Genomic DNA, 24,652 nt, shown 5'->3' with positions numbered 1-24,652 from the left:
ATATTGATTACCAATTTTAGCTACTGAAAATGCTTCAGGTAAGGGTCTCAGTCAGGAAAGAGTCTTCACTCTCAACTCGAGTGACTTATAGACTGTTCCGCGAAGGACGAAGGGAGTGCGGAAACTTTTCTATCTCGGGGCCTAGCAACTTTATTCTCTTCCCTGGCTACATTGAAGAGAGTGAACTACGATGCGCTGCTTAAGAGGGATTGAGAGTAAAAAAACGTCATTACCTCGGGAGCGCCTGGATTTTTTGGATGATACGCTTCTTGTGGCAATGTTGAAAATGATAGACAACTCAGATAGTCAGAGCAGCCCATTAATCCTGCAAACTAGCGAAATCTCCCAATGAATCTGGTTGTAACATTGACCAGTCTTCGAGCATCCAGTCTTCGTTGTCCCAAGACTTGTTCTGAAGAAAGTCATCAGCCATAATCCATGGGGTATTAGCTAAGACAAGGAATGTATCTGTGATCAACAATGGAGAACAGGTGTGCTAGAAACTCGGCGGGGCGATGGGGGACTCACAAATCCCCAATCTAGCAGGGCATCAACGTTATCCGAGACTGCTTGATCCATTACATCCATAGTACCAGAATTGGCAGTCGAGGTCTGCTCTTCGCAGGCGGACCATGCTTTGTCGACAGCCTTACGCGCGATTTCTGCGAGCTTACGAGCGAATGGAAAACTCATGTCTGATTCGGTGATTAACTCAACTCGACCATAATGGCCAGCCGCGACATCCAATAGCGCCAAATCCGCAGCCACTGATGGTAGTTTGGGTGCTTTGAGGATATGGATAAAGAGATTTGTAACTCCGATGAGCGGATATGTGAACGCCGACCTAAAATCTTAGTTTAGCATAATCATTGTAATTAGAAGATACATGACACTTGCCATTGAGGTGAAGCTGCATTGATCTCAATCTGGGTGGTGATCACAATAAGATTTCGTGCAGCATCCGCGACAGTATTTGTGGCGGTTTGATAGTGTTCATCGCTCGCGGCACTATCACCCACAATCGTATTTGAGATCCAAGGGTTCATAAAGGGTGTGTAGAGAGCTAATATGCTAGCATAGTATCCAAGCTGGAGTGATAGTGTGGCCAATGGGGTGGGGTTGGAAAAACGTTTTGACAGATGGAGGGAAGCCTTTGGTTGCAGCTCGACGGGCAATTTATCTTTCCATGAGTTAAGCTGCTCTTCAAGCTCTCTCGTGGCTGTCCAAGCAGCACAATTTGATTTTTTTGGAGAGCTGAATGACGCTAGATGTCGAGATATCCTTGAGGCTATCTGTGCATGCTTGATAACGTATGTGAATAATGGTACATTAATAGTGCCCCCGTTTACCCCTCGGTTCGGGACGCGACAGGTCACTTCCTCATCGCATATAGCCTAATATTTTTATTAGTTCATGAATCAAGTAGCATCACGAGTAATAATCGAGCAAATCCGTCTCTTACCGAAGGCCGCGATGATCGAAGTGCGATACTCTTATCACAGTGGTAAATGGCCCAAAACAGCCAATTTTGATTGTCGATCTGATCTGAATCAAGCTTCCATGAAGGTGCTGGCTGGCGATGAAATCCTTTGGACTGGGCTAGGCGAGCTGCGCTCGAACAGAGCATATACTGGAGTGCCGGGCTTCCCAATCCTTCTGTGAAGAATGTCTATGCATTTAGTAAGCCTATCAGTAGGGAGTTCGTAGAATTTACCATAGCAATTAACGCTCTGACCGCCATGATGCTAGTGAAGGTGAACAACAGCTCAGTATGGGCGGACATCGCGTTCTGGAAATAGCTCCAGGCCTCTTTTTGAATTTCTGAATAGTGAGATGCATCGTTCTTGGAGAGAACAATGCGGCATCCCGAAGCGTAAACTGTGTTCCGGAGTGCATGCCAAGCAGGATCATTTCTTAGATGCTCATCATTGCGGAAGTGCGCACTGAGGCACGTAAAGAATTCCGATCGGTCTACAAAGCCGTAAGTAGCTTCGAACGATTCTTCAAAATAAGCTGGAAACAGTCTTAGTTTCGCTTCACCGGGAAACAGAGTGAATATAATACCTGTACAATATTCCCATGCTATATCTGCTTCAGGTTCTTTGTTCTCCCCGAAAAGCATAGTCCGGCTTGGTATCTTGCATCGTCGAGTCCAGCCCACGACCAAATTGCGAGCCACAAGATGGAAGTCCAAGCTACCTGTCACTTTACGCACCCAGGATGCAGCTGGTGCCGAGCAAATCGACAAGCATGACGCAGGGCCTACCGTAGTTCAGATCAGCAACGAGTACACGAGGACCAAGGTCTTTATGCTACCTTGATGCTCCCATTGAAACTTTATCTTGTCAGCGTCTTTGATGGATATCGATTGGCAAAGATAAATCTTACAATGTGTGCCGGGGGGGTCAGATCTTCTTTTCCAAATGGCACGGTTTCTTCATGCTCAACTCCACTCTCAATTTCTACCAACCCACCAATGTCGGACATGGATCTCGTGTTTACTTGCGGTGTTTGCTTCGCATAGGCGTTGCTATTTTGAGGTAATATCGGCCCCTCCGCACGAAAGTTCGAGATTGTGTCGGTGGCAGTAGGAGCGCCTGCGCATTCACCGGCCACCATAGACCAACCATCGATTTCTAAGCATTCTTGTGTTGTTGCTCTGTTAGCATTGCCGCTTACTGGAGGTAGTTTTCGGCCAACGAAAACTGATTCCTTCTGCTGGTCGCGGTCACTGCTGATCAACACTGTTGTGGGTCGGAAACCAGGCAAGCGACCGGTGGTCGCTTGCACATTTGCCTTTCTGTTCAATCGCTGACCTCTTTTGGAAATGGCATAGATGCATTCTTCTCCCCGTGGCTAGGAGAGAACATTAGTCCGTTGCAAGGCCGCGGGGACTTTGCATTGCTTACAGCACATCCTGAACACGGGATTGTCTTACTACCTGCACTGCTGTGAGCCCTTCCCACGGATACCAAGCACGCTGGAAGTCTGGATTGCCATACATCTGATTTTCCGTTCGCGACATTGATTGCAGGCCAAGGTCCGTTTGGGCACCTCACTAGGGGTCATTATAGCATTGACAAGCCTATGGAAGAGCTGAATCTGCTACTCCGGCGTTTGAGCGATCAACCTGCGAGTAGAGTGAAGTATGCGAGGTAGGGGACTTTCTTTGGTCGGGAGGATTGCCCGAGTTTCTCGGTGAAAATATTCTCCCCGCACCGGGCAACCACTTAGCTTCTATCTCAGGGCCGAAAGCCCACAGAGAATAAATGCTTCCGGGTGGTTCCTTCCCCGCAAATTACTTAGGCTCAGTGCCGGCAATATTTGTTTTCATAATAGAGAGGAACAATGCATGAGTAGGTACGCGAGATCGCTCTTGTCTCTTTGAAACCGCTCTTCTGTGTAAACCATGCGCTGTTTCTCAAATGTTGGCACAACGGAGGGATATTGACTGCTCACGGCGATTCATTCTCACCCAAGACACCTTCTTCGGGCTCGGGGTCTTGGCAAGAATCACCCAACTGGTTACTAACTAAGTTAGTTAAGTGCCTCCCCAGGTACCAAAGAACTAATCCTTAAAATATTATAGTGCACCGCCTAGCCCGCCACCCTAACTAGTTCTAGGTCCCTCCTGCCTAAGAAGTGATGGAGAGGTTCCCCAAACCAAAACGCCTAAGAGTTCTCTTAGCAATCTATGTACGCTTCCAAGTCATTGCAAATCCCTACGGTATCGCTGATTCTGTTCAGTCTCCTCTCCTCCAATTGGCAGTTGTCTTGGCCCTCTCTTGCCACAAATTACGAGAAACTCTTGAAGCAGCATTCTGACTCCTTTCATATCTGGTGGTACGGATATATCCTTAACTAACACTAACCACAAGGAATAGAGTGAGCCCACCCAGTCGATATCACAGCAAAGTCTTCGCAGTCTCGGACGTAGCTATCCAAATCTCATAAATTTTGTGTAGACTTTGGTGGTCAGCCTTGACTCAGAGAGCAGTACCCCCCGACCAGCGGGCGGGAGCTTCCGGATTTGCTTGAAAGGTAGTAACGAAGTATGAACTAGAAATATCGCTAGTCTGTACGTCGGGGGCCACAAGACGACGAAGGACAATAATTAGAGCCGTTCAGTCGCTCTCGCCTGTTTCGGAATCTGTTTCTTACCCGGTACACGAGGGTCTCCCGCTTATCTCCCCAGAAGCCACGGTAGATCCCGGCGTTAGTCGCTCTGGGCTTTAATTCCGAACATAGATTGTAAAGAACGTGTTTAAGATACCGCAGGCTTGGGAAGCTTCGAGGTGGCCGTGAAGACATGCGAGAATGATATGCGTCTGAGTTTCCGGCCATGTTGCGAGATATTAATTTCTTTCCACCTTGATAATCTTGATTTTGTGCTTCGCTGGTACAAGCATGATTCAAAATCAGGATTTTCCTCCTGGAAGCGCAACGGTTTCCGTCTTCGCATTGCCCACTGGCCATTTATATCTCCCGGACCGTTGGCTTTTTGAAGATGGCAGCAGTGATATGCTACGAGACCGACAGTACTCTCCTGACTTCAGCTTTCTCATCAAGCACCCAAAAGGCAAGCTGTTATTTGACTTAGGGCTCCGGAAGGTTAGTAGACATATCATCATGCTACGACCACCTAGGCTCACACTTTGCAGGACTTGGATAAAAATCCTCAAGTAATTCAGAGCGACTACAAGTTTATTGCTCCCGAGGTCGAGCAAGACGCCCAAGAGCTCCTTGACGGAGGACCCGAGCAGTCTGACTCGATCACAGCTGTAATCTTGAGTCATCTACACTTTGACCACACAGGTGACTGTACCAAATTCCCCAATGCAGAGCTCGTCGTTGGTCCTGGGAGTCGCGCCGCTGTTACTCCAGGGTGGCCCGAAGCAGCTGACTCGCCGTTCGATGGCTCTGTCCTTAGCCATCCGCACTTTCGAGAGCTGGACTATGAAAAAGATGACTGGGAACCACTAGGCCCATTTTCGCGAGCAATTGACTATTTTGGTGATGGGAGTTTCTATTTGATTGATGCCCCTGGACATATGGACGGACATCTTGGGGCTCTTGCTCGAACTGATAGTGATGAGTGGATATTCATGGGTGGTGATTGCTGTCATCACCGATCTCTACTTGCCGGGACCAGGCCAATGAGCGTCACAGTAGGCCCAGGCATTGCTCCCAGCTTTCATCGCTACCCGGACATGGCCAGAAATACTATTCGGAGAGTTCGCGAGATTGAAAAGCAAGGTTCCGTTCTGGTTGCTCTGGCCCACGATGCAAGACTGGATGGCCTCATGCCACTGTACCCGCATCCTCTCAATAACTGGAAAGGAAGTCAGTGGAAGCAGACCCTCGACCAGAGCCTGGAAAAGGACTATCCAATGGAATATATCGTGGGGAAGTAGCAGTAATGAATCAATTCCGTGCCAATTCTTTTGCAGCAGTCTTTGCTCAGCTACTATCCCCGTTCTTTCCCCTTTTATGAGGTACTTGGCAGAGGGGTCTAACCAAAAACATTTCGGAAAATATCATTGGTTCTTTTGACGGAAGAGATGGTGACTGCCTCGGCTAGATCGATCCCCGCATCGGGTTTCCGACTCATGCCCGATGAACATTGAATCAAGCTCAAAGCTCCACTGGTCGGAAACAGCTGTTCTTCCCCAGTCACCAGAACATTTCCTCCAGCAATAGCTGACTCCATATGATCTTTGGCCCGTCTCAGTATCGAGACTATCATTACGCGAGTACTCAACATGTCTCCCATTGCTTCAGTGACCGATCCTGCGCTGCCGGAAGATCTCCATAGGGCGCCTCGCAAGCGTCGTCGCATCCCAATTGCCTGCAATCCTTGTCGTAACAGGAAATCGAGAGTATGGGCAACCAATCCAATTATCGCTTTCTGCTCTAAAATTCTCGCAACAGTGTGACGGTGCTATGCCAACATGCGCTATGTGCAATGAAACCGGCAATACCTGCGTGTATCTTCGTACGTCCCCCAACCAGACTATTGAAAGGAGCGAGTAAGCGTCTTCATATCTACCTTCAAGAGCATGATAATGTATCGATTCGACTAACGAGCGTAATGGTTTTAGACCATACCGGGAGCTCGAAAAACGACTTCGCACCCTGGAAGACTTGATAAGCTCTTCGCGCGCGTCCAATGCATTCTCTTCTCCAGAAAGGGCTTCTCAAGGGGGATTCGCACTTTCCACCTCTACCACTAGTCCCGCCAACGCAAGTCAGGAAGCTGGAAATCTTGCACCGGAGGAGCCTCGAAACTTGGCGGCGGCAGTGGACCCCGTTGACGGAATGGGGGCGGTGCTCTCCGGCGATGAAGAGTGGTCAACATTCCATGGTGGGTTTCCAGTTTCAAAGATTTGGCAGCATGCTCACGCGGGCTCTCTAGGCCCCTCTTCAAATATCACATTCACCCGCTCCATTACAAATATGGTGGCTCGCGTGGGCAATATCACTAACCCTTGGAATTCGTCCAACCAACATAGTCGTGGTTCATTTGGGTTCGTGAACGTTGCTCATTCGCTTGGAGGCGTCAACATTCTCGATCAAAGTCGGAACACACATGAAAATGAAGAATTCGATCACTTTGCTGTTCCGCCCGAAGGACACTCAGATGCGCTCGTCAAAAACTATTTCTCCTCGTCTGGAGTTCTCTTTCCTTTCATCCATCAATCGTCATTTCTTGACAACTATGCGCGTTTGAAAAGAGATGGACCAAAGAGCATGCGGAGAACATGGCTGGGATTATTCAACATGGTCCTGGCGGTCTCCACGAACACAATAGTTCGAGACGATTCTCTCTCAGCAGTCCGTGCGACGGAAGCGCAAGTATACTACGCAAGGGCTGTGAGCCTGTGTGACAGATATGTGTTGGGCGGCTCCAGCTTAGAACTCGGTGAAAACTCTGCGTTGAAACCTCAGGAAGCCTGCTTATGTTTGACTTTAGTACAATACCTCGTCTCCCAGACACAATATCTTCAAGCCACTCACAAATCGGTCCAGACGAGCCTGACCCATAGTCTGGCAGTCAATGCTGCCATCCGCATTGGATTACATTCTCGGCAAGGCTCTCAAGTATATCTCCCTCTTGAACGAGAGATGCGAAAACGAACATGGTTTATGTGTGTCGTGTTTGATAGGTCAGTCTTTCTGATTCTGGTCTTAGACAGACACTTATCTGTCATAGAGTCTTGAGTATGACTCTTGGGCAACCGCCGGTGCTACCTAATAATCTGGTTGTTCTCGACCTACCAGAACGTCTCGAGCAAGAAACACTGGAAATTGGATCAGAGGATAACTACAGCCTCGGAATATTCGTTGCTACAATGTGCGCACCTCAATCTTCTTAGAGACATCGCTGAAAGGCTAATGTGAGATCAGAAAGCTCTACGAAATCCTTGGAAAGGTTATTGAGAAACAATATGGTCAAAACATTGCTTTCGAGAACACGACTAACGTCCTCGATGCTGTGTCCCCAATCGCACGCATCGATAATGAGCTTCGCGAATGGGAGCAAGACTTACCAATTCAACTCAAGACACTGTCTTCCACTGGTGTCGTAGCGATGCTATCAACCCTGGATCTGACTGGACCATCGGTAATGTCAAAGAGGTTTCAAGTCACCCTGACACTACGCTCGCTGAATGTACGATTACTACTTCACCGTCCCGTACTGGTCAAATATCTTGAGATGTCGCACACCTTGCCACTCGATGTCGCGGAGGCGACACTTGTTCACAGGTTGGGATCCCACAGTATCTATGTTTGCTTTCGCTCGGCCATGGAGATCATCACAATTGTCACAAGCTTAATCCAAGAAGGAAGTGTCGCTAAGCAGTTTTTAAATGCTTGGTGGTTTACACTTTACTATAGTAAGCTCTTCTTCCCCCATGATTGATTTTGTGAAAGGTTCTCAAATGATGTGTTTAGCATTCAATGCTGGCTTGGTTAGTTTCGCGGTGATGATGCTTTGTCAGGATCCTAGGAGACCAATTCTCGATGCTCCATCGAAGGAGGAGTGCAAGAAAGGCCTAGAGAAAGCCGTCAAAGCTTTGAAACTGTTCGACCCGGGCAACAAGATGATTGAGAGGTGTCACAACTACCTTGAACGATTGATAGTTGCAGCAGCAACCCTGAGTATGTCCTCTGATTTACCCCTGAGCCAAATTATTCAGCTGACGCCATGATTCCCAGCCTCGGCAGAGGATTCCCCAGACTTTGATAGCATTGATTCTCTGAATAACATATCAAGTCACCTTGCAAATGGCGTTCCAGAGCTAAACTTCTCTCAATCATTCAACAATGGCGATACCACGGTGGAAAGGAATGTGGGCAACATAATGACAGGAGAAGATTTGGGATTTCTGGACCATTACTTTGCTCCTCCGTCAGGTATCTCCTCGACATTTAACACTACAGAATATACCGCAGGAGTAGAGTATTATGTATAATTCTCATGCCTGAGGCATGCCCATTGAATGTTGGCTAAGTAGACATTTTCTTGATGTTTTTAGCTGTCCAAAAGTCTCTGCGCGTTGCCGCCGAGAACAACATCCCATTTTTCGTCATTGCTAAACACAGTATGCCCTTCCTGGTCTATCGCTTTGAGAAGAAACTCGACGCCCGACGCAGGAGTGTATGGAAAATCGCTCCCATAAAGTAAACGACTGGTGTCAACATAGCGCAATAAACCGTGGATCTGGTCCGGAAAAGGAAAGCCTGCAAGGTCGAAAAAAAAGCGCTCTTGCAGCATCTTTCTTACGGTTGTTGCATTAACTCCGTTTTGGTTTTTCAAAATTGCTTCAGAGAATGAACTGAATCTTTGGATCACCGGAGGAATAGTTCCACCAGCATGTGAAAGAATGTATACAATATTCGGAAATCGATGAATCGTGCCACTCAAGAACAAATTGATAACACATCGCGTTGTGTCGAAGAGGAACTCATACATCGGGTCCGGGAACTGCTTGAGAGGTGATACACGAGAACCTGGCAGTCCACATTCCCCAGCAATGCATGGTCCAGTGGGATGAATGAACACTTTAGCGTGTCTCCTGTTCAACTCCGCAAATATGGGGTCCAGACGCTCGTCACCAAGGTATATCCCATGATAATTGCTTAGAAGAGCAACTCCGTCCGCGTTGAGTTTGTCAAGTGAGTGCTCGATCTCGGCCAGGCTCTCATTCACAAACGGAAGGGGCAAGGAAGCCCAAAATCCGAATGACTCCGGTAAGCGAAGCTTCAAGTCCCCAGCATACTCGTTACATTCGCGAGAGATCCTCGTTGCAAGTTCCTTATTGTCCTGGACTAGATTGGTGCCGGGTGAAGTTATGCTCAAGATCGATTTGGCTATTCCCAGCCGCTTCATTAGTAGCAAATGCTGATCAGGGTCCCAGGCCTAATATATGGAGGTTAGCCACATTTGTCTGTTGCATGATCATGGGTTTGAGGTTCTTTCACCAGCACTTACTGGGATTTCCGGCATACCGTCAGGCTTCCCATGTCCATATTGCTCACAAACACTACGCCAGGTTGGGGGAATGAAGTGAGCATGTGTGTCGATGAGCCCCATGATTGACTCCTTCGGCACGAAAGAAAAGGAGAAACGGGTAAGGCAGGGCCTGACTTGAATGCTGACGAAGATTGGCCAGTTTTGGGGTCCGAGACTTGGAACCTTGAAGATAGCCTGATGAGTATTTGTGTATATTCTCCTCTCAGGGCGATAGATGATAATCAGTCACATTATAATATATTGAGGATTTCTCTGACATGTTGACCGGCTATCCGGGACTTGGCCCAAATGTACTTGGCTCGACGAGGAGTCATCTTGGTCCGGTCGCAAGCACTTTGACCTTCCGATTATCCCCCGTAGGAGTTAAGTGTGCTGTAATGGCCCCAAGAAATCCAACAATTCGTCTTTCCCCGATTAACCTTCGAATAGAGTGCACTACCACCGCCGAGGCGTTCATCGACCCTACTTTAGGGTACCACGATACAAAGCTAGGGGTGTATAGCGGGCTCCCGATTTCTAAGGTCTAGTGAGCTCCACAGGGAGTTGATTGACTCCTATCTTTTCTCGTATCAAGCACCAAAGCTTAGATCTCAAGTCGAGGTCCGCCTGGTGCTCGCTTCACGAGAAAGACTACTGGTCTACTCTGCTATTGCTCATATGCCAGGACGAGAACTTTCTATGACATTTATATGTAGAACCAGTGCTATATAATATTAGCAATTTACTGGTTATTCAATGCGGAATATCGGCTAATTTGTCTTCGGTAAGCATGTTGTAATTTTGATTCAAAGAGTATCACCATGGCTTCTCTGCTCTGCGTTTTCGAATCTCGTGATCGTCCACTTCCTTAAAGCTTGCCCCTGAAAGTAACAGAGCGCCATGAAACCATGTGCAACTAGTAGAATGATCGCCATGACAACAAAAGGTACGGTGTAACCAGCCTTTGTGTTCCAAGGGATGATGGCGTAGCTAATGGCGAACGCCGCTAGATTTTTGCAACCGTTGTAAACAACCATGACAGCATCAGTGCGAGACTCATAAATATCTAAAAGATACGCAAATGAGATAGAGAGGCTGGATATGAAGCAAAAACTGACTATTACGTAACTGTTAGTGGTCTGGAGCTTGCATGGAGGGTTATTTTTCGAGTTCCTTACGCATGCCGGATCCGAACAACGGAGCAACCCAGTGACACTTCTCTTGCGTGCAGATTCCGAAAAGCAGAAGACCAGCTATACCAATCGGTCCAGTAGCGAGAAGGAGCGGGAGGCGGTGTTCTGGCTTGGGTCTTGACCCCTCTTTTGTAGTCCATCGGATGAAGAGCTTGTCGGCGAGAATACCGCAGAATAGCATAGCCAGCCAGGTTCCAATGAGTGGAGCGATGAAAGTCAGGCCAGACACGCCGATGCTGAATGGATAGACAATGAGGTACGTAAGTGATTGAGTTGTCTGTTGATTAAGGCGTTAGTAATGTTTCACAATGGAAACAGAGTAATATTGTAGTAAATCCATACCAAGAGATAGCTATTGGTAAGCAGACACAAAGAGAAGAAGGTCATATTCAGAACGATGACAGGATGACAAAAATAGGAGAAGATATTCAAAAATCCAAGGGCCAGGTTGCGAGACTTTGGCGGCCCACCACCACTAACTGGCCAAAAGCGAAGATCATCCTTAAAAGTCCTTTTGGTGTTCGATGTGTCAGCGTTCCTGGTGTATTGAGTTTCAGGAAAGAAGAGCAAGAGTCCTATGGACGTTGCGAACGTGGAGATTGCCATTGTCCACTGGACCCATCGCCACCCAAGATCCCTAAGGCACAGAAATAGGAGTTGTCAATAATTGCACGTCAAAGTCAACCAGACGTGGAGAGGAGGTCATACTTGTTTTGAACGATGAAAGAGCCTACTAGCGGGCCCCCCGCGAATCCCGAAGCTTGCAGGATACCTATCCAAGTCATTGCCTTTGACCTGTCCTTGAGATAGAACAAATCACCGATCATTTGAGGCGCTAAAGTCTCAGGGGGTGCAAAGAACGCAGATGCAAGCGTCCTTGCTGCTACTAAGCTGCCGAAGGTGCTGGCTTTTGCACCCCACACGCTCATGCAAGCTGCCGTGACTGCGCATATGACGAACACAAGGCGCGACCCGTAGCGATTTCCCAATGGGACCCAAACGAAAGAAGCAGCCCCATATGCTAACAAAGGACCTCCGACAAGATAGGTTGACGTGTCGAAGGACGAGTGAAGATCGACTGGGATAATCTGGAGTGCTGGCCCGATGATGATCATGTTGGTTGTGCCTAGCAGAATCCAGATGCCGACGATGAGCATGATGCCCAATTTTCGTACAAGGCTCCATGTTAGGGGATCATGTGGATCATGACTTGTGTCGCTGGTATCGTTGTGGAGCTTTTCTTCACATTCCTCAACGGGCATTTCCACCTGCGACTTTTGTTTCTCTCCAGAGTAAGGCATGTTATGTTCTCTTGGTGCGTATGGTGAGAAAAGGGCAGAAAGTTGTTGAAAACAGTGAACAGCGGTCTTTACGTTTTTAACACATTGTACAAGCTGGGCCACCGATCTTATGATCCGAGGCTATGAACGCCTCTCAGTTTCCCGGGGCTGCGCCGGACTTAATGTCGGAGTTTCTCTCAGGTGGCAAGGTAAAATCCGGGGAAGTGTTGCCGTCGGGGAAGTGACACCTTAAGACACCAAAATCTAGCGAGACGAAGATTGCAACTTCCATAACACTGCTTAAAATCCAATAGATGAGATATCTTGAAGGAGGAGGGTATATCGAAGTCAGCTAGGGCTATAGGTACGGAAATTACTGCTTATATTTGGGCGGATTGCTTTTGTGTGGCTTTCAATTCGACAGTCCGCTAGGCAGAAGGGCTCCACGACTTTGAGCCAGAATTTCGCCTCTCGAACTTGATAGCGGCTCTGCTAACAATGACATCTATGACCGGCATCGCGGAAGTCCTGAGTGTTTTACTACTCCTTCTGTTGTTTAAGGTTTGTCTTTTCATGCAAAATTGGACCGATTCACGAAACTTAGTGCGCCTGCAGTACATATACCGCCTTTGGTTTCATCCTTTGGCAAGGTACCCTGGACCTTTGCTAGCACGAGCTTCAAGAATTTGGAGTGCTTCTGCGGCACGAAAGTTGCGCAAGGCCCAGGCGGTTCAAGACGCCCACCAACGTTATGGACCCGTCGTTCGCATTGCTCCGGACGAGCTATCCTTTGCCGATCCGAGCACCCTAAAAGCAATATACGGTCATGGCAGCCGACTGCCCAAAACAGAGTTCTATACTGGGGGAAAGTTTACGGAAGTCGATAATGTCTTCAGTATGAGAGATATTCATCAGCATAGTGGTCGACGCGCAGTGATGGCTCCAGTTTTCTCGCACAGATTCGTGGCGAGCTATGTCCCTGCGATGTACGAAAAACTCTCCCAGACATTCAACATGATGGCTACCCTCTCTGCAAACGGTACAAAGCCAGTGGATGTCTACCATTGGGTTCACAACTTCGCACTCGATGTTGTTTGTGAGGATTTGATGTGGATATCTGGCATAATATGCTGAGGTCTGACGAATTCCTAGTTCATTTCACCCTAAACCACGAGAGTGGTACCCTGAAAACAGGCAAGCCCCACGCGGTCATCAGAGACTTGGAAGATTTTCAATCAGTCTTTGCCTGGGTTTGTGACTTGGTTTGACTTTCTGGATAGTGGCTGGGCTGAAACTTTACAGACTGCACTTTTCCCACCGCTACGTAACCTTGGCAGGTTTGTGCCCATTCAGGCAGTGAAAAGACCTTTCATTTCCTTGCATAAGTGGATACATGTAAGATCTCCTTGCATATGATATACACAGAACTCTGAGGTCCTGATGTACCCAAGTTTTGCCTCGACATTGTAGCTCGAGAACGAACTACAGACATGAAAGCCAGTTTTGTAAGCCGGTTGTTGGAGAACGAAGACGCCTATCTTGAAAGAAAGCTGAATGATCTCGAAGTTGCGGAGGAGTTGATTGGTATAATGTTCGCTGGGTCCGGAACCGCCGCAAACACAATCTCATTTCTCATTTGGGCAGTGCTTGAGAACCCTCCTATCCGCGAAAAGTTGGTGGCAGAGTTGGAGCGACAAGTTCCCCCCGGTATTATTCCCATGTACGAGGTCGTCAACAAGCTCCCATATCTGAATGCAGTTATCATGGAAACATTGAGGAGATGGCCAACCATTCCCGGTCTCCAGCCTAGGAGAGTTGTGGGAAAAGAACTGGTTGTCGGCGATTATATCATTCCTGCGGGTGTACGTCCATCCGATCTATGGCGCAATGCCTACTCGTGACTGACAATCAATTCAGACTGTTGTGGGATGTCAGAACTACACTGTTCACCTGGACCCGGTCACCTTCCCTGAGCCTGAAATATTTGATCCAGAGCGTTGGCTTCAGCCAGACACCTCTGCACAACATGCAGCTTTCAATGGTTTTGGGACTGGACCAAGAGCATGTATTGGAAGAAAGTAGGTCACCAATTCCTGTCCCATATCAGCTCTCTCGAAAACCTTGCTAATATCCGTACTGAAAGTCTTGCGTTGATCGAGTTGCAGCTTTTTACGGCTGCCTTTTTCCTGCGCTTTGATGCTAGAGTTGCTGATACCTTGGAAGAGAAAGATATGGAATTGACGGATGGATTTAGTGGAGGGCCTGCTGGCAAGTCGTTACCGCTATATCTAGTAGAGAGGAGTAAGACTTAGTAGCTCTTATCCACCCATTTTTGTTTGAAATGGATTCCAATCGTTGTACCATTATTGAGTTTCAGTTTCTCCATATGGTTGTCACATTATTACAGACTGAAGAATAGGCAACAGATATTGCTGTTATAAGATATAACATAGTTCACCGCTAGTAGCTTACAAGGTATAATGTATTCAACTACTAGAAACCCGCTCCTCTTCTTTGCTAATCTTGCCATAATAGCACTATATGCGTTCAAATCGACACTCAGTAGTTCGTTTGATGCTGGGTCGGTTCCAAAATTTCAATAAGGTGAGTTCAGTAGGATAATAGTAGGATAGTCTATTATACGCGGATATAGAATAAATCATCCGCGCCGAAGTATAGAATGTTATATCCTAAGTTTCTAAGGTTCTATAGCCTAGAAACCCATACTGAGGATCAGGTAGAGTCCAAGGGCAATTTCTTCTAGTCGTTCCATGAACCGTTTGCAGCTCCCAGTGTGGAATTCTGCACTAGGAATATCTGCAGCTTCTTCGCTAACGACTTCAATGACCTTACCTCCTGGCGAAGGATTTTACACAAGGGAGATGATTTCTGCCACTACATTATCGACTGTTGTGAAAATAATCCGGCCTAGTCGTCCATCAAGTTCGTTCCCATGGTCCCAGGGCAACTGCAGGCGACACGGCTCTTGTCGCCCTTCCACTCAAGAGGTGCCAGAGATCTGCGTAGGCCAAGAACGGCGTGCTTGACATGAGCATACATTGGGAAGCCTGGTGTACGGTGTAATGAGTCCGTTAGAGTGGTCAAAACCAGGATCGAAGAAACTCCACTGACTTTGTTGTGGCAAAAATAATGCTAAGCAGAATAAGCCCCGCCATAACGGCAGTTAGATTGACGTCCACGACTGTTTGGTCTAAAGAAGGCGAGAGCTCGTTCCGCGTACTATGAAGGAGTCCAAGGCTTCAATGATCCCAGGATTCCCGAAGTCTATCGAGTACATAATTTGGGTCAGCACAAATCTCTGATATACAGTACAAGCAGCGTACCAAACTCCAGTCTTCCATACATCTGAAAGACACTCTCATAGGAACGTCCTAAGCTATTGCAATCCGTAGTGTCCACCAAGTAAAGATCATGGTATACAGTCTCAGTCTTGTCGGATTTGAAGTTGATCTCGAAACGGCAACTTTCCATCACTCAGAGATAAGGGCATTTGCTGTGACAAGGCCGACACCTGAGGCTTGCTGATGTTCAACCGAGGTTTTTTCAAATAATGAAAAGCTCCTACTGGTACTTACCTCCTCTGTGACAATCGCAACCTTGGGTTCCGTGATTGCGAATGGTCTTGAGGTAATAATTAAATTTGCAGTACGTGCTCCAGCTCTTATTCATACGAAGTCCGAAGATAGTAAGTGATTTGAGATTGCAACCCATCCTGCGATTCCAAAACCAGTGATAGAGCTAATACACCTCTACCAGATCCGGAAGACGATTCCGATAGAGTACTACGAGCACTTCGTACTTTATAGCCCCTAGCTGCAACACGATGTATGCAATACTGCGGCACTAGCGAAACTATGGTCAGCAAGAGGGATCAGGCAATAGTTTCGAAGACAGAATCCAAAGACTGCAGCAGGCACAACATTGAAATGTGCAATACCCATTTTGGTCATTATAACCTCCAATCTATGACTCCCCAATTTGCACAGCTGTATGTATCCCCTTTGAGCACTTTAACACGAGCACCTCCTAGACCGGTAGAGCGCAAAGGAGCATCAGCAGGACGTCTCCGATTACCATTTCTCCAATTACCGACCATTTAAAAATGCCATTTAAAAGTGGGACAAAGCATTGTTGGGGGTGAATGAGATTATTCTCTCAGGTATGCTGCTCAACGGCTTCGTTTCGAGAATAGAGAGCCGGATTTTGGGTTGCAACTAGCTTGAACTTCTGTCCGGAAGTGAAGTGAAGGTTTTCCCATCGTGCGCTAATGCTACTGCAGATCAACCAGGCTCTTAGTCCAGACCTTGTCCTTATTTGTATGTCGTTGGACTACATAATGGGCTCGGCGACAGGGGCTCACCATAGTCGGCGGGCTATCTAACATCTTCGGGCGCGACGAACATTGGGAGGTGTGGGAATTCACAGACAATATTTTCAGTTGGCTGGAAGACCTATGTGACTATCAGAGTCGTAGCACGCACAAGGCATCGCTACGGCTAGAAGACGATAGTTAGCAATGCTATGGCTCTGTCACTATAATACTCAGCCTCGTTGTGGCCTTCTTCTAGTGTACAGTGGTCCTTTATAATGAATTGTCTGGGCTCATTTAGACATAATTATAGGAGCGTCTTTCGAAAGCCCGCGCTGCCCCTAGAACGCCATGGGTACTCTAAACGGGCGTCCAAGAGTCCAACTTCCGGGACGAATGCCAAGGCTGTGGGGTCGGGTTTTCTTTGTCCAAGTAAGCGGGGTAATTACCCAGGTATTTAACTAAGCCCTTGGGACCTCCGAACCTTGGACATATTCTTCCTGGCAATTCCGAGAGAAATCCGAAGATTCTTGGGGAGATTTGCATTCCTACCATGCAACCTCATTAACTACTTGTTTGCTAATGACCTTGAGAGCCCACCTCGATGGCACTTCTTAATTCACATACAACAAACCGCTTTGTATTCAACCTTTGATTGTGAAAGATTCGCGGAGTCAATCTGCACGAAAGGAACTCAAACCTTATTGAAAGCGTTCGCTTTCTTTCCGATGCCCATGACTCGGAGGGATCGAGCCCAGGTCGTGTGTGTCACCTGCCATGCTAGAAAGGTAAAATAGGACGTCCCCATTAGAAATACGCCAATCTCACGTTTCAGGTGCGGTGTAATCTTCAGGATAGTCATGGTGGTAAATGTCAAAACTGCTATCGAAATAATCTCGAGTGTGTAGTAAGGACAGGACCTCGAAGTGGTCGGCTCGCAGCCGTTTTGCAGTTGTCCTCTTCTTCATCCGCTCGAGTGCACGAAACTCGTGACAGCAGGCTTGATCAAGGCCCAAGCGGAATTTCTCTGTCTCCGACGCGGTCTGAAGAAATGTTGCGGGATCCTCCATCAGCACAGATATCTCATAATACCTTTGGCCCATCGAGCTATGTCGGAGCGCACACACTTCTCGCCCATGATGCCGTCGCCGAGCCCGCAATCGAAACTTCAGTCTTATCTCGAACTGCACCTCAGATTGAGCCGCTATTACAATGCGTAGAGGCCACGATATTACCCAAACCTCCACTGCTAGCAGCTCTCACCGAGGCTTACTTTGCCAACGTTTTCGATCGTTATCCAGTGACTGATCGCAGGGAGTTTGATGACCCTACTTGTTCGGTATTATTGAAACAAGCAGTGTGTATGGCAGGGAGCTTGACGCGCCATTCTTCGAGGGGTGATGGATTGGCTCTTTCTCGTAGGCTCTATGAGAAGACGAAGCTAATGCTTTCTCTGAATTACGATCCAAACCCTGTCACAGTTCTAGCCGCACTCTGCTTGATGATTTGCTGGAGTCCCAACCCGACCGACTTACTCAGCCTTGACTGTCCTTGGCAGTGGACCGGCACTGCGATCCGAATGGCGTTACAAATGGGTTTGCACAAGGAGTCTACATATCTGAAGCATTCACAACCTGGTCGCCTACGACGTCTTTGGTGGATTTTAATGGTAAGATTCCCAACTCATGATTCGATTTTGCCTGACAAAACTAAAAGCTGAGCCTTCCAGAATGCAGATCGGTTGCAAGCAGCCTGCTTCGGACGTCCTCTAGCTGTCCGTTACTCTGACTGTGACACTAGATTGCCAAATGTGGCAGACTTTGAGAATCCAGACAGCGCAAGCTCTGTATTCATCCAATATGCAGGACTAACAAGCATATGGGGCGAGATCGCTGATATCGGAATCAGCGGGAGGTCAGCTTCCACAGCAGATCTCCAGCGGCTGACGGACTCTGTTTACACCTGGATCGCCGCATTACCAGAGGAAGTTCGATTATTCACGGCAACAGGGCTACGCAGACCATACCGTCAGTCCGTGTCGGAGCTCCACATGGTTTACTTCGTCACCATCATCTTACTTGAAGCAGTCCGTCTGCAAAATCATCATCGATGGTCTTCATCGGTGCCTTCTATCATAGCTGCATCCTCCGTGGCACGCCTCATAGAAGAAGTAGACTGCTGGGAAGATCTAAATCTGATGTCTTCGAGTACAACGTTCTACATGATGGCCGCCAGCATACCACTGATTTATCATCGCCCCAATCAGGCTGGGAAAATCATGGTCCGGAATGAAGAGCTCCAGATTCTATGCTCAACGCTCGATCGACTGGAGTCGAAGTGGGGAGGGGCACCAGTGGTCCGCAAAAACATCGAGAAAATCCGCAACATGGTGGAGTGGCAAACTCTGGAGCATCAGTCTGAAAACCAGGAGCCGAGCACGATTGGTGCTGCTGGAGCTTCAACGCTGCTGCCAAGACTTGCAGAGATTTTTCCTTTTCCGCAATCACTTTGCTCAAACATGGACTTGGTAAACGACAATGTTGAAAGGCAACTGGACTCCGAAACCTTTCTGCCCTCATTCGAAGAAGATAATCTTCCATGGTTGGGGCCTGAAACCCAGTCATATCTGGATTTCTTCCGACTTGATTCTTATGACGATCCACCTATTGTCGATAGCGAGACATTCGCGCTGATTGATAATTGATCTCCATCAATATTTTCTCGAGAGGCTCATGATCAATCTAAATCAATGCCTCAACCCGCCACCCACTTCGAGTTCATTTTTCTTGGATAGCTTTCAGCACTCGTATAGTGTCTATAATAAAAACCAACCAGATTTAAAAATCGTGAACTAGGGCTAAAAATGAGTACACTCTTCCCACCTTGGGATATGGCCTTGAAGCCTGCCATACAAGTGCGTATGCAAATAAAATATCAAGACCCAGACAGCCGAGCGGCATCCTGGGGCCCTACAGAAGTGGAGCTTGTGCCGACAGATACCGAGGTGGCTTTCGGCATCAGAAGTCTTCGACAGTCAACCGTGTGCATTTAGCCCAGCTAGTTGAGTTCTTGCTAAGCCCAATGTTCTCAATTAGAACGCGACGGTAATTCCTCTTTGAGAAAGCGAAAAGGAATAAGATAGAAGTTCAATAACTTCAAGCCTAGGAAGGGTCAACACAGAGAAGTCATTGGCAACCTAAGACGCAGTGCAAAGCTTTTCACCACATAAAGTTCTCGATATCAATCACCTTAGATACAACCTAGCACCGGCGTTAGAACTTAATCCGTTCATCACCTGGCGCGACCTTCCCTAGAAACCTGGAGTGAAAAAGCAAACAGCGAGGATGCCTTTCGATGGGTATTTAACGACCCCAAAGGCAGCACCTGCCTTGGATGTCCCTTTATCCAGTACATCTGTCCAGGTTCGCGTTATTGACACGTGAGTATCTGTCACATCTCGTCGTTCAGCTCTGCTCACTTTGTTGGTAAACAGCACTTCTCGTTTGTCAGCTCCTGCCTCGATGATCCTCGAGCCAGCAATACCTGGTCATGACACTTTGCACTGTCCAGCTTATTCATTCCTCATCGAGCATCCCTCAGGACGAAGACTTCTTTACGATCTTGGCACCCGCAGGGACTGGCAAATGCTGTCACCCATGGTGCAAGGTCTGTTGAAACAACATGATTTACACATAGAAGTAGAGAAGAACGTGGCTGAGATACTTGAAGAGGGTGGCGTTGCTGTGAGCAACGGCGCCATTGAAGCGCTCATCTGGAGCCATTGGCATTACGACCATATTGGGGACCCAAGCACTTTTCCGGCTAGCACAGCGCTTATTGTCGGTCCAGGGTTTAAACAGGCCTTTCTGCCAGGCTATCCGGAAGGCAGCAGCTCGGTAATTTTACAGTCTGATTACGAAGGTCGCGAACTCAGGGAGCTCATTTTTGAGCCATCGGCTGCTCGAATCGGCGGACTGCAGTACCACGACCATTTTGGAGACGGCAGCTTCTATATATTAAATGCTCCTGGACACGCGATAGGCCACCTTTGTGCCCTGGCTCGCGTCAGTACTGGGGAGCATGGGCAACAGGGCCAAGATAGTTTCATTTTCATGGGGGGAGACACATGTCATCACGGTGGTGAATTTCGACCTACCGAGTATCTGCCTCTACCGAAAACGCTTGATCCATCTCCAATGTCAGGGGCGCGAATGAGTGTTTGCCCCGGAGCATGGTTGCAAGAGATTCACCACGAGAAGAAGTCCAATGAGCCCTTTTATCGAGTGAAACAGGGATTCTCTTACCATGCAGAGGACTGCGAGCGAACTATTGCCAAGATGAGCGAGTTTGATGCTGCAGATAATGTGCTCGTCATAATAGCGCATGATACTTCTCTACTAGAGGAAGGATTTCCCATGTTTCCTGACTTCGCGAATGACTGGTTGAGCAATGACTTTGCAAGGAAATTACGCTGGTGTTTTGTGAAAGATTTCCAAAAAGCAATAGAAGGAACCCGGAATGTTTGACAGAAAAGTCGTAAGATATGTAGTCAAATACTATGATACGGCATCTTGAATACCTTTCAAGTAATATTCTTCATTCTACAAATCAAATAGCCTAGAACCCTAGTCTGCCCATACTTCTCAGGTTACAAACCTTATCACTAAACATTACGACCAACTGCGGATTGAATGGCTTCGTTTCATTGCTTCAAAATTCCGATTATCTAGTTACTTCTCTATGTACCACGCTAAATCATTGCCATGATCGAGTTCGAAGTTCGTAAACCCATTTCCCAGGAAAGCCCAGCGATTATCACGCCAGTACTCGATCTCGAAATCTTCCCCACGAATTTCACTGAGCAACTTCTTGAAAACCAATGCGCTGCCAGCGAATGCGGCTGTAACCCTCCCGTTGATAGTATTCCGTTTAAACCAGCTCTTGCATGTGTCTGTCCAAACCATCGTCTTGTGGATTTGGTCGCCATAAGCGATGAGTTCGTCTACCCCAGAAGCCCGTGGAACTATCGATTTGATGTTCTCGGAAGCAATCTTTCGAATCCATTTAATAATATAGTCGCCGGTCCAGTTGATGGCTTCGATAATTGATCCATGCGCCACCACCGCATTAGGACCAAGGAACATAAAGTAGTTAGGCATATCCCGAGCACATATTGATAAATATGACTCAGGATCTACCTCCCACATTTTGCCGAGATCAACTTCATTTCTTCCAATCATACGCCACTGAGGCTTGTTTGAGACGTCAAAGCCTGTTGCACATACAACAACGTCAACTTCAAACGTACGACCATCAGCCGCAATGCAAGAAGTATTCGTCATCTCTGCAACAGGACTCATAACGAGCTGAACATTTGGCCGTAGGAAAGATTCCAGGTAGCCTTCGCCAGGCGTGATTCGGCGACATCCTAAACTCCATTCGGGGATGAGCTTTGTGCAAAGCTCAGGATCGTGGCGCAGAGTTTCCTCCATTTGGGCTTTCGCGGCTTTGCTAGCCTCCAAGTTGAGCGGTGAACCTTTAACATACTAGATTGATTGTGAGCCAGTGGAATGTGACTTCAAGGGGTTGTTATTTACCCTAGTGAAGCCACTATTAATAAAATGAATAATCTTCTTCCGATACTCTCTGTGGGCGTTGGGTTGCTCGGCAAACCGCTTCTGATCATCGTCAGAGTATGCAGGGTTGGAGCTGGGGTCGGATCGCCCTAGTAATGCTGCAGGAGTAAAAGGAGTATAGACGAAATTCGGGCTTCTTTGGAAGCTGATCACCTTAGTGTTGGGTAGCTTTGCCAGCTGAGGGATAATCTGAACTCCAGAAGAGCCATTACCAATAACCGCGACTGTTCTGTTCGAGTAATCGTATTCATGATCCCAATTGGCCGAATGACATTTGTGGCCCTGAAACTGTTCGAAATTGTTTATCTGTGGCCATTTCCATTTGCTTCTCACAAGTCTCAGTCCCACTCTAAAGATTATGAGAACTGTAAAGCAGGAGTTTGAACTTACTCCAAAACTCCTTGGCCGGAGATCAGTATATCAGCAAATTCCACAATTGTTTGATTCTCATTTTCAATCGTGATTTTCCATTTCCCTAGTTGCTCTTGCCACACTGCTTCGATAACTTTGTGATTAAACTTGATATCTCTATCCAGTTCCCATTTTCTAGTAGTAGTTTTCATATATTCGTAGATCTGAGGTCCCGTAGCATAATAGTGACTCCAATCAGTCTTCGGGTCGAAAGGGAAAGCCTATCTATACGTCAATACATAACAGTGTCCGCTCCTAGTAGGTTATTCTTACGTATATGTGAGCAGGCACATCACACTGTACCCCAGGATACCTGTTGACAAGCCACGTACCCCCAATGTCATGCCTGGCCTCGAAAATTTTGTGACTCACCATATCTTGCATGTCAGGATATTGGTGCTGTAATTTATGTGCGAATATCAAACCCGAGAACCCAGCTCCAACTGTGACCACATCTAGCCGTCTTTCAGGGGTCCAAGCACTGACGTTGTTGAGAGCAATGTGAATATTGCGACTGGTGGTTTGAGGATCACTTCCCGTAGGAGTATTGCTGTTGACGGGCATGAACCCATCTGATTTCGAGCTCACCATCGCAAATGTCGAAGACGTTGTAATCTATTGGCTGGCGGACAGGTTCTGGAAGCGAAGATTGTGTCGATTGAGAACGAAAATTCTGGCGTGCAAAAATCACGACCACGGTAAGGGTAATACGAACTGTTCATATGATATATCGGACACTTTCGCTCTATGGATATTGTGGAATCGCAGTAGAGCCACACGTGACATTGCCATCTCAGCTCACCGTTCGTTGTACTTCAGACCCTCCTGAGGCTGAGGAACCACATTTCGGGCAGCCATGATGGCGAAACTGCTTAGCCGAGCGCCAATCGGCATCTTACCGATATGCCGAGCCTTCTGCCGAAAGTAGCGCAAGAAATCGCTTGACGGCTTTGAATACACTGACATATGCTCCTTTCGGAAAGCGGGCCGGGGGGAAGCATATTTGAAGATTCGTGGTCATGCGATATCGATATACATAGCATTCTGGTACCTCTCTAAGATCGATTCGCCGGCTGTGGTCCCTTGCTGTGTACTCCAGAATTCATTCATTATACCCTTAGCAGCAACAGAAGATTTCGATGGCCAAACTGATCGTGATCATTGGCGCGACTGGCGGTCAGGGCGGCTCAGTCCTCAAGTCACTGCTTGGAAATCCTGATTGGAGAATTCGCGGGGTGACTCGTGATCTCAGCGGCGCACGCGCCAAAGAGTTGATCGAGAACGGAGTGGAAATGGTGGCCGGCGATTTGAACGACCTCCAGTCTGTCAAGGTCGCATTTTCTGGAGCCAAAGCAATCTACGCCGTAACAAACTTTCCTGGTCTCTTAGCCACAATGGGGATCGAAGAAGCCTTTCAGACCGAACACGCACAAGGGCTGAACATGGCACTTGCTGCTAGCGAACTCCCAGACCTAGAGCACTACATCTGGAGCACTCTCCCCGACTCCGAAGCCATATCTGGAAAAGAGTACTACATTCCCCATTTCTGTGGGAAAGGAAGGGTTGATACTTATATCAAAAATAAACTGCCCACTTTATTAAAGAAGACAACCTTCCTAACACTGCCGCTCTATGGCGATAATTTCCAATACCCTGTGGTAACACCGCGACCAATTGTAAGTGAACTCAAGAACAATCTCAAACGAAGCTTGGACTAATCGAACTTCCGGAACAGAAATCTACGGGCAAGTACGTGCATCTCGTTCCTTGGTCGGCAGCAACGCCCATTACTCTCGTTGGTTCACATAAAGACAACGTTGGACCAGTTGCACAGGCAATTCTAAACATGGGTTCAGCAAAATTGGGTGCGAAGCACGTTGTGGCTGCTTTGGAAGAAACAACGGCAGAGGGTATGTTGAAGATGTGGAGTGAAGCAACCGGGAGAGAGGCTATTCATGTTCAGATATCCATGGAAGACTATGAAAAGTTGTGGCCTATGTGGGCGACTGAGATGGCTGCAATGTATCTATGGTGGCAGCATGAAGGAGAAGCTCTGTGGGCTGCGCGCGACGAAGAGATCATAGGTCTCGAGGACCTCGGTCTAAAGAAGGAAGATCTCGTTTCCACAAAGCAGGCCATGCTTACTCAGGATTGGGACACTCTTTGCTAGCGAATCGGACAAGCTTCAAGCGGTGGTTCGTGAACTGGAACGACTTTTCATCGAGCCACAGGCTTGAGTCTATAGCCTCTTTTATCAACCCTTTTTTTGACTTATTGTGTGATCT

General features: G+C 47.6%; 7 protein-coding genes across 7 annotated transcripts; 5 read left to right on the top strand and 2 right to left on the bottom strand.

The window, feature by feature from the left end:
- Positions 1 to 319: 319 nt before the first annotated feature.
- LTR84_007136 (uncharacterized protein) lies at positions 320 to 3,025 on the bottom strand (the record flags this gene model as incomplete). The annotated part of the gene is made up of 9 exons (XM_064850689.1): positions 320 to 412; positions 529 to 844; positions 892 to 1,088; positions 1,463 to 1,669; positions 1,715 to 2,013; positions 2,065 to 2,262; positions 2,317 to 2,335; positions 2,389 to 2,856; positions 2,939 to 3,025. 9 exons carry the CDS (start codon positions 3,023 to 3,025, stop codon positions 320 to 322), a joined length of 1,884 nt encoding a protein of 627 aa, XP_064702355.1.
- Positions 3,026 to 4,407: 1,382 nt separating this feature from the next.
- LTR84_007135 (uncharacterized protein) lies at positions 4,408 to 5,414 on the top strand (the record flags this gene model as incomplete). The annotated part of the gene is made up of 2 exons (XM_064850688.1): positions 4,408 to 4,611; positions 4,662 to 5,414. 2 exons carry the CDS (start codon positions 4,408 to 4,410, stop codon positions 5,412 to 5,414), a joined length of 957 nt encoding a protein of 318 aa, XP_064702354.1.
- A 7,074-nt stretch (positions 5,415 to 12,488) lies between these two features.
- On the top strand, positions 12,489 to 14,302 carry LTR84_007133 (uncharacterized protein; the record flags this gene model as incomplete). The annotated part of the gene is made up of 6 exons (XM_064850687.1): positions 12,489 to 13,086; positions 13,143 to 13,240; positions 13,293 to 13,385; positions 13,442 to 13,852; positions 13,908 to 14,068; positions 14,134 to 14,302. 6 exons carry the CDS (start codon positions 12,489 to 12,491, stop codon positions 14,300 to 14,302), a joined length of 1,530 nt encoding a protein of 509 aa, XP_064702353.1.
- A 3,069-nt stretch (positions 14,303 to 17,371) lies between these two features.
- On the top strand, positions 17,372 to 19,024 carry LTR84_007132 (uncharacterized protein; the record flags this gene model as incomplete). Its single annotated transcript, XM_064850686.1, has 2 exons — positions 17,372 to 17,989; positions 18,050 to 19,024. The coding sequence occupies 2 exons, from the start codon at positions 17,372 to 17,374 to the stop codon at positions 19,022 to 19,024; spliced, it is 1,593 nt and encodes a 530-aa protein (XP_064702352.1).
- Positions 19,025 to 19,664: 640 nt separating this feature from the next.
- Positions 19,665 to 20,846, top strand: LTR84_007131 (uncharacterized protein; the record flags this gene model as incomplete). The annotated part of the gene is made up of 2 exons (XM_064850685.1): positions 19,665 to 19,759; positions 19,814 to 20,846. The coding sequence occupies 2 exons, from the start codon at positions 19,665 to 19,667 to the stop codon at positions 20,844 to 20,846; spliced, it is 1,128 nt and encodes a 375-aa protein (XP_064702351.1).
- Positions 20,847 to 21,050: 204 nt separating this feature from the next.
- On the bottom strand, positions 21,051 to 22,958 carry LTR84_007130 (uncharacterized protein; the record flags this gene model as incomplete). The annotated part of the gene is made up of 5 exons (XM_064850684.1): positions 21,051 to 21,866; positions 21,918 to 22,281; positions 22,347 to 22,588; positions 22,641 to 22,664; positions 22,740 to 22,958. 5 exons carry the CDS (start codon positions 22,956 to 22,958, stop codon positions 21,051 to 21,053), a joined length of 1,665 nt encoding a protein of 554 aa, XP_064702350.1.
- Positions 22,959 to 23,506: 548 nt separating this feature from the next.
- Positions 23,507 to 24,537, top strand: LTR84_007129 (uncharacterized protein; the record flags this gene model as incomplete). The annotated part of the gene is made up of 2 exons (XM_064850683.1): positions 23,507 to 24,043; positions 24,103 to 24,537. 2 exons carry the CDS (start codon positions 23,507 to 23,509, stop codon positions 24,535 to 24,537), a joined length of 972 nt encoding a protein of 323 aa, XP_064702349.1.
- Between the last annotated feature and the right edge of the window lie 115 nt (positions 24,538 to 24,652).

This window comes from Exophiala bonariae (assembly GCF_035927105.1).
Source record: "Exophiala bonariae strain CCFEE 5792 chromosome Unknown scaffold_28, whole genome shotgun sequence".
NCBI lineage: Eukaryota > Fungi > Ascomycota > Eurotiomycetes > Chaetothyriales > Herpotrichiellaceae > Exophiala > Exophiala bonariae.
This window is presented reverse-complemented; position numbering and strand designations above follow the sequence as displayed.